Source organism: Humulus lupulus, chromosome 8 (genome assembly GCF_963169125.1).
Source record: "Humulus lupulus chromosome 8, drHumLupu1.1, whole genome shotgun sequence".
Lineage (NCBI taxonomy): Eukaryota > Viridiplantae > Streptophyta > Magnoliopsida > Rosales > Cannabaceae > Humulus > Humulus lupulus.
Genome location: NC_084800.1, coordinates 48705100 through 48714679, shown reverse-complemented (window position 1 = coordinate 48714679; position 9580 = coordinate 48705100). Strand labels below are relative to the sequence as shown.

The 9580-nt window shown below is 32.5% G+C and overlaps 1 protein-coding gene across 1 annotated transcript; it reads right to left on the bottom strand.

The window, feature by feature from the left end:
• Positions 1–1050: 1050 nt before the first annotated feature.
• Positions 1051–3383, bottom strand: LOC133797125 (protein DETOXIFICATION 51-like). Its single transcript, XM_062234931.1, has one exon. The coding sequence runs from the start codon at positions 2929–2931 to the stop codon at positions 1321–1323; it is 1611 nt and encodes a 536-aa protein (XP_062090915.1). The 5' UTR covers positions 2932–3383; the 3' UTR covers positions 1051–1320.
• Between the last annotated feature and the right edge of the window lie 6197 nt (positions 3384–9580).

Sequence of the window (9580 nt, the reverse complement as noted above, 5' to 3'; positions counted from 1 at the left end):
CCCTCCTTCTTCTTTCCCACCACCCCCATTATACCCTAGAAAGTTACCCCTTTTCAACAGAGATATTTTTCCTACTAGCTAATTAATCCCCTTACCTAATTATATAGCTAGCATAACCCATATGATGAAATCACCTTTATTTTTTATGACTGTACAGAGATTCCAACTTCAAAACCTAAAAGATTCACCCACTGGAAGAAATTGTAGATCGAATTACCACACTACTAGAATACTACTTTATTTTCTAGCCGCAAATCAATATCACAACTGGTATTATTATATAATAAATTTTCTTTTAAAAAAAACAATAATAATAATTGAAACGAATTGTGATCGCCATCACCATCGCTATTGAAGTCTCTTTCATGTATTTATTTTTATATGTATGATATGTTATCCTTGTCACACCGCCACCATTTTGATGAGTACCACTATTTTTTTTTTCATCAAACAAGTCCGTGTCATACAAGCAAAAATGACTACATATCCAAAGAAGAAAAAGATAAGTTGATCAAAGATTGATGAGCACCAATTGCGTCTGCGTCGCTTGCCCAACTGGACCATGTTGTTATCCCCCAATTATTAGACTCACAATATAAATATATGTATATAAAGTCTCTCTCTCTCTATTTTTCTCCTGTGTTGAGCCTGACCTGATGATCTGACGTGATAGGGATTTCAGTGGTACCACGTGGCACCCTCTCATTGGCTTTGAGAGGATACTTTTTAGCAAACGAGCTTTGCCTACCCAACCAAAACATGAAAGAAAAAGATCAAACATGTCCGAATCTCCGAGACATTTCCCAGTTTTACTATTCTGCCCCAATTCAATGATCAAAATGTCATATTATTATTGCCCTGTCAAACCCAATTAATATGGATTCTACTAGTGGTTTTAGTTGGATATTTAATATATATAGATATGAGTCCACTTATATTCTTCCAAGTAATTACAGTTGGGTTTTTTTTGAAAGAGAAAAGGTGATCATGACACTCTGAATTTCATTAATGACCATATCTATCTCAATATAGTTCGATATGAAGAATTTAATTAAGGGTTATTTATATTAGCACTCCAACTTTCGAATATAGTTTGTGGAAGCACTTTGAGATGAATAGTATAGCGAAAGGTTTTAACAATCACACGATTAAGACAAAACAAAAATGTCTCAGTTATCCTCCTTAAAAGAAAGAAAAAAAGTCAATGGTAATAAACAATCACAGTGAAATTAAATTAAAAAAAAATGTTAAGGAAAAACTAGGGAAAAAAAGTTACATATTGGGTTACTGATTTGGGTTGTTGTTGTTGGGTTATTTTGATCAAGTCACCACAATGCAAATTAATGGTTCCTCATCACCCTTGCAATCGATACTAGGTAGTATGTTATCTTCACAACCGGCGCATGTTAGCATTTGGGCCCTCTTAGCTTGGAAATCCCAGTCTGTGGTCCCAACAACATACAGCATAAGCCCAGCACAACATATTTGGGCCGATAACAAGCCCACCCAGAGCCCACAAAACCCAATTCCGACCCAAAAACTTAGCCCAATCGCTACGGGCATGCCCACCAGATAGAATGCGCTAACGTTCACGTTTGCCGCGTTGCAGGGACGCGCACTCCCCCTCAGGACCCCACACCCCACCGTCTGCGGACAGTTGCCAAGCTCGCAGAGCCCTAGGATTGGCAGAGCAGACGACGTCAGCCGTAGGATCTCAGCGTCACTCGTGAACATCCTGCCCCACGTGTCCTTCATCCCGTAAGCGAAACTCATCGCTGATAGGCCTGTCACAAATGCCAACAACACCGCCACCGCAGCTGATAGCTTGGCTCGGTGTGGGCGGTTCGCCCCGAGTTCGTTCCCAACCCGGGTCGATACCGCGAACCCGAGCGACGACGGGAACACGTAGATCAACGACGTCGTTTGGATGAGCACACCCATCGAGGCGACCGTTGATTTGGGGTCCGCTAAAAATCCACACAACACGATCATGATCTCGTACCACCACCACTCCAAGCAAACGGAGACACAGCTCGGGGCAGCTAACCGGAGAAGAGGCTTCCAGCCCGTCAAGCACTCGCGGCTTGGAGCGGACCATGCCGGCTCGAGCAATCGAGAATCCCACCAGACGTAGGCGACGAGGCAGAGGAGTACGAAAAGGTTAGCCGCAGATGAAGCGGCCGCGACGCCGGCTACTCCGAACCCAAGTCGAGTCACGAGCAGGAAGTTGAGTGGGAAGTGGAAAAGTGTCCCGGCGAGGGATGCTAGGGTGAGCGGGACGGTGATCCCCTGGGAGCGAAGGTAAATGCGGATTGGGTGTATAAAAGAGTTGGTGAAGAGGTCAGGGAGTGAGAAGAGAAGGTACGTATGAGCCATATTTGTGATACTGGGGTCCTGGTTTAAACAGAAGAGGATTCTTGACATGTTGATCCACAGAAGCGAAATGGGTAAGGACGAAACCAGGAGGAAGATGATAGAGCGGTGAAGGGTAATGGAAAGGAGTTTCGGACGTTGGGCCCCGAAGGCCTGGGAGCATAGGGGCTCCATGCCCAAAGCTAGACCCGATAAAACAGAGTAACCTGTGATGTTTGCAAAGGCGATGGCGAGGGAGCCGGCGGCGAGTTGGAAGTCGCCGAGGTGACCAAGAAAGAGCATGGAGATGATTGAGCGGGAGTAGAGAATGAGAGCTGTCAAGGCAATAGGGAAGCCCAAGCTGAAGAGGGATTTGGCTTCGGAGATTATGTCAGATGTGAAGCTGTTTAGAGCGTAGTTTGATTCTTTGTGGTGGTGGTCATCATCAGCTTTTGCGGTGGTCTTTTCTTGATCTTTAATGGTGTTGGGTAGGGATAAAAGGACACGATATAGATGGGTTTGCGGCTGTTTATGCTCTGTTTCGTTGGTTGTTGAGGAAGTAGTAGTAGGATTACACATGATGATGTTTGTTGATGATGATGATCGAAAAACTCTAGTTTTGATGGATTACAATGGAGTTTTTCCACTAAAGAGATACTCTCACGGAGAGCACTCTAACACGCTCTTATTAGACTTTGACTTCCTAACTCGCTATATGTGTTTATGAATGGAAAATAAAGTTTTCTTGGTCTTCAGAGATACATAGAGAGATAGATAGGTTGTCTCCGCATACGAAGAGCGGGGTTGTATTAAATAGAGGGAGAGGTGGGGTTTCCATTCTCTTTTTTTTTTTTTCTTTTTGAAATAACTAATTAATAAAAAAGAAAAAAGAAAAGGAAACTCTAACATTTGTTTATACCTCTATGCTAAATGGGATCAAATTCGTTTTCTTTTTTATTTTCCCTCCCCTGTTTTCTTTTCATTTTTTTTGTCCCAACAATTCAATGATAATATTTTTGTTATTTTATGTGGCTTAGAGAAAGAGACGTCAGATTGTCAGAATTTTCAGAGGGTTCAATTTCCCATAAATGAAATGGTAGTTTTACGAGAGAAAAACTGAGAAGTGAGAGTTTGTGTGTGTGAGAGAGAGAGAGATCAGAAAGAATGGCTTTTTCATTTTTGAATTCGTTTTTCTCATTTCACAGTTAAGAAGAAGACGATCATGAGTTCTCTGTTATGTTAAGCTCGGTCTCTCTTTGGTCCCGTGAGGATACTACGTGAAATATTAAAAAAGTACTTGATAAATGGTTGTCATCATTGATCAAGTACCGTTTTCTTTACTGCAACTACTGGCCAGTAAGCAAAACATGATAACCCTTGAGCTCAGGTTTTGTACCCCAATTCTGGTCCTTTACTTCTCATTTTTAAATGTATTTTAGCCTATATAGTTTCCCAAGCACCATTTCATTTTTTTTTACGGTAATAAATAAATAAACCCGTTTTGTCCTAATTAAGGCCACCAAGTATGGCTTTGGGTGTTCCACTTATGCAAAGTTTCAGGTCTGTCTTGGTCTCACCAAAATGGCATTTTAGCTACTACACTTGGAATCTTGGAGGGATAGTAATTAGTGACTCGGTCACACGTGCATACGGATTCAACATTTACTTTGCATAATGGTATGACACAGACCAATAGTTGTAGCAGTACTAGTAGTAGAGTATGAGAAGTAGGAAAGAAGGGAAGTACTTGGTGACTTTGTGGGAGAGGTGGGGTCTCGTGGCAGTTCTGGCCATATGATTGGGCAACTGGAGTTCCTGAGGTGGACGTGGACCCCAGAAGCAAGGGAGAGGGGTGAGGCCTCACACGTCAGCAAAAACAACACTAAACCAAACAAGTTTTGCTTCCAAAAAAGCTTTGCTGGACTGGACTTTGTATCCTCCCAAACCCTCTTCCACGTCATGCTCGTCACCTCCTCCATTCAATCAAAACACACATGAATATTATATATATATTTTTTCACCACTTGATTTTAATGCATGGGTTTCAGAATACTGTAGCAGAAGAGTCCGTGAATCCTAAGGACTCTATTCTTTCTTTTTTTTTACATGCAAGAGGTTGATACGTGCGGGACGAACGGAGTAAGAGGAAGGTCTCGCTGGCATTTCCACAAACAGATGGGAAGGAAGGAGACACCCTCATAATTACTACCATCGCTATTGTTAAAATATTTATTATATTTCTTTTACGAGATAAGCTTTGTGGGTTATTGTTGATTTTTTTTCCTCTTCTTTTCAATATATATATAAAAAAATATTATGTTTCTTTCACTCGCTATCTATCTCTGTCTAGTTGAGTTGGGTTTAATTGACTGTTGTTGTCGGTTTGCATAAAAATGTTTTTCTTTAAAGAGCGAAACAGGGGGTTGTTTCGAGCTCTGGGTGGGTGGCTCAGAGAGTAGTCAGAAAGCCAATTTATTTTCCATCAAACCCTCTCTCTCTCTCTCTCTCTCTGATTATCTCTTTCTCTTTCTCTTGTTGCTATAACGGGAGCTCTTTCTCTGATTTCTGTTCCCCGTTCCACTTTCACACCTCTGTTCCCCGCTCAACTTTCACACCTCTGGGATCACTCACTAGCCCTTACCGTGGACCCTACCTTACCCTTCCGTTCCCTTCCCTTCTCTTCCAAATATACCAAAATAATAATATTATAATTATATATATTTATTAAGAGACTACAATGTATCATGGATGAGATGATATATCTAGTTTATATCAAATATATTAATAATTGTCACAAAAATAAATTTATATTTGTACCAAATTATACTCATATATCTATGTATATATTTGGTGTTAAACCACACATGGCACATGCAATGATAGACTTAACATCCAGGGACGTTGTGGTTCAAAAAATAAAATAAAGGTGTTCTCTGTTGGCTTGTCGCAAGATATTTGTGTACATAATATGATCGTCTTTAAATAAATACATTCTTATGGTTATTACATTGTAAAAGACAGCATACAAAATATGTGGTAATGCTAATTGAATTTAACACGCCTTTTTTGGGTGGTGTTTAAAATGTAGGTTTTTTTTTCTCGGATGCGGCATTCTTATGTTACTTATTTTTTTTTTAAAGAAATTATCTATTTTTAATGACTGCAGATTTCAGAAGAGATTGTTTTGGATGACCATACGTACAGCTACAAATACATGCCCAAGTTTCAGAAAGCATATTTCTTCGTTCTTGATATTGGGAAAAACACTTTTCATATTTTGAAGCATATTTGTATAAGATCAAGTAATTCATATTGCACATGCCTTTTGTAAATCTCTTTCTTTGTGAACAGGTGGTATAAGATTTGTCCAAGACCCACTTTGGGAGGAAAAGAGCTTTCAAAAGAGTTAGTGTTTCATCAAAACTGGATTAGTTGGTGAAGATTGTAAAAATAACTTGCGACAAGAATTTAATTAGTCTTATTTTTGTATAAGTCAATATTTTTGTACTTTGTGATTATTTACTAATCAGTTTTATCTGATAGCGTGACCTCGTTGACTAGGATATCCTCCAGTAGTGTTGATTTTTTACTTTTAGTTGTTTTTATTACTGTTTCAATATTTAGTCTAGAATCCATGCAATCAACTTAATCAACATTTGGCAATCAATTAAGTTGTTCTTAATTTATCACTTGGTAATTAAAATACAAAATTTTCAACTAAGATGAAAGTAAAAGTATTGTACAAGTTCAATTTTTATTTTTTGATTAGAGAAAAAATAGCAAATTTTAATATTTTTAAAATCATTATTACCTTTAATTTTAGGTATAATAGACTAATTTATCATTATTTTTTTGTGAATTTTAAAATAAAAAAATATTTAGGAATCCAGCCATATATAATTTGGAAAGGTTCGATACCCAATTAATATAATCTATAAAAATTAAGGAAACCCGAGTAAAAAATTTGACACCTATAACTTAGGTGTTAATATAAAGAATAAGAACTAGAGTACTAAAAAAAAACCTTACATATATATGTACACTACTAAAAAGAGTTTTATGTACTTATATATTACTTTTTACAAAAAAATAATGTTATACTCTTAATGCATGTTTATCTAAGGTGGAAGAGAATCATTTGGATGTTAATAATTGTTATTTATATGTTTACTACAGAGAGAATTTGGTCAGGTAAAGAGAAATTTTTTTGGAAAAAACTCCTCCCTAATCATCACTTAAAGAATCCCATTGCATTTAATGGTTTCTATAATACTTTTTATTTTAATTTTTTAAAAGTAAAAATCGAAATACAATTTTTTTTCCTTTACAAATCTATATATGTCATCAAGTTACTACTTTATATCTCTTCTGTATAAAGTGTAGATAATGAAAATTTTAAATTTTTAACGGTTAATTTTAACCTAATATTCTAAATATTTAACCGAATATATCTCAAAACTAATAGAAATAGATATTTATTAATTATATTAATATAAATTCAAATTCAAATGTTATAAAATATTATAATTATAATAATATATAATACAAAAATAGATATTTAATAATTATATTAATATAAATTCAAATATTATAAAATATTATTATAATAATATTTAATATAAGACTAGATATTTAATACTTATAGTAATATAAATTTAAATATTATAAAATATAATTATAATAATAATATATAATACATAATACTAATTTTTATTAAAAAAATTATCATTTATATTTAAAAATGCTAACATATTATATATATTTAAAAAAACTATAAATAATATTTTGGTTTAATTTTTCTTTTAAAATGTTTATGTCATTATTTTATATATAATATTATTTATTTATTTAAAATTTATATGACAATAATACAAATTTAATAAAAATAATTAATAAATTACCTATAAATAAAACTGATAAATGTGCATTGCACGTTGCTTTTATCTATATCTTTTCTATATAATAAGTGTGTAGATAACGAAAATTTTTTGTTTTAACGGTTTTTTATTTTTTTTAAGGTTAACTTTAACGGAATATTCTTATATTTAACATAATATTATCATATTTAACGGTAGTTTGTAAATACTTAAACTTAAATAAAATAAAATAAATAATTAAAAAATTAAAATAAGATATTTTTGAGATATTATACAATAATAATTATTTAAAAATAATAAATAATTAAACAAATTAAAATAGGATATTTTTGAGATATTTTACAATGATAATTATTTAAAAATAATAAGATCGTATGTTTTATAATTTAAATATAATTTAATTAAACTTAAACTCAGTTGTTAGAATAATATTATATTAAATATATAATATAATCTACTGTGAATTAGCAACAAATTACTTTTTTTTTTTTAAAAACTAACAAGAAACTTAAATTTAAATTTCACGCATAATATTTAATATTACATTAAACATATAGTATATAATCTATTGTTGTCTCTCCCAAATTCAAACACTAGAACAAACATAAACTTAAACAAAAATAATAAATTATTTAATTAAAATATGATATTTATTTGAAATTTATATGACATTAATATAAATTTAATAAAAATAATTAATAAATTCTATAAATAAAACTAAACAAACATATTGCACACTGCTTGTATCTAATATATATATATATATATTAAGAATGACAATTTATTACATAGTTGATTACATTCTTCAGTCAATTTTAATTAAAAAATTATGATTTTTTATATTTTATACTCATTCATTTACCTATTAATTTATGTCAATTCTGATTATATATCAGTAAGCATATCATTAACTCTTAATATTGGTGTATAGCTGGAGCTCATCAATTGATAGTTGCTTGAGGGCAGTAATTAAATTGGTGGTAAAATTTAAATAAAAAGGAAATTATTTTTTAAAAAGTACTGGCCATATATTGAATTTTATTTATAAGTTAAGTTTAGCATGGTCTATGATTGTGACTGCTACAATTTATGTGAGATGTTATTATGAATTTGTGTTATCGCCTTAACTATATATATATATATAGGTGCACTTTTAATGGTTACTACCCATGGAGGGTTACTTTGATATTAATCATTGGATTAAGATCAATGGTTTATATTTATAGTTTTTAATTAAAATTTCTGAAAATAAATTGTGATTTTTTTAAATTTTTATAAGAGTGACATGATGACATGTAGGTCATATAATTATTAAATTAAAGATTTAAAGAAATCATATCTAAACATTATAAAGGAAATTTGTATTATAAATAAGCATTATATATTAATAAAAAAATAACTCAAGAATGTTATAAGTGCTACATTCTAGTTTTCAAAAAGAAAAACTGGTTATTTTTTGGGTTTTCAAAAATATATTGGCTTTGAATGTCGCTGGCGTTTTTGGGATTCTCGGCTCCGATCTCGATCTATAGACAGATATGAAAGTCACTGCCACCACCATAGGACACCTTAGGGTCAAGACTTCAAAGCCGAGTGTCGCGCACCTCCCATATTTGTCATTGTGCAGTAATGCTCTCATATACTTTTGTCATATTTTAATCTTCACTATCGTCCTTATTTTCATTTTATCTTTTTTTTTTCTGGGTTATTTTCTTATGATTTGTCGAAAATATTGAATATTGATAATGTAATTTCTTTGAGTGTACGATTTTAATCTTCACTATTATCCTCATTTTTATTGGATTTGCAGACATTATTTCAATTTAGTGATGCAGAGATAGCATCGTTAGCAAGAAATGGCTTGATGGAGGGAGCATATCTAGGTATCATTATGTGAGATTTGGGAAGTGTCTGAATTACCAGTGCAAGTATTTTGACTATGCAGATTGCAAAAGAAAATTAAGAGCTTAGAAGATTTTTTTTGAAGAAATTGATAGAAACCGAACAAGAAGAAGAAGAAAAGCTCTATACTACAATTATGTATTTTGCTTTAGTAAACTTTTATAAATAGAATTACATATGTTTTATTTGTTATGTGTATTACGTAGATGTTTTGTATACATAAACTAATATTGTAATGTTAAATTGTTATTAGAAAGTGTTTATAAAATTTTATTATATCAAAATATCTACAAATATACATTAAAATGGAATTTATTTTCTGAAATATCATTTAGTAACATTTTTATAGAATGTCACTTAAAAAAAATTTAATATAAAAAACAAGTATGTAAATTATTACTATTCAAATTTTCGTAATATTTGAAAATGATATTTAATTATTTTTAGTT

What these genes read in the sequence shown, in the direction of transcription:
- LOC133797125 (XM_062234931.1), bottom strand. Translation starts at nt 2,931, where the DNA reads ATGTGTAATCCTACTACTACTTCCTCAACAACCAACGAAACAGAGCAT.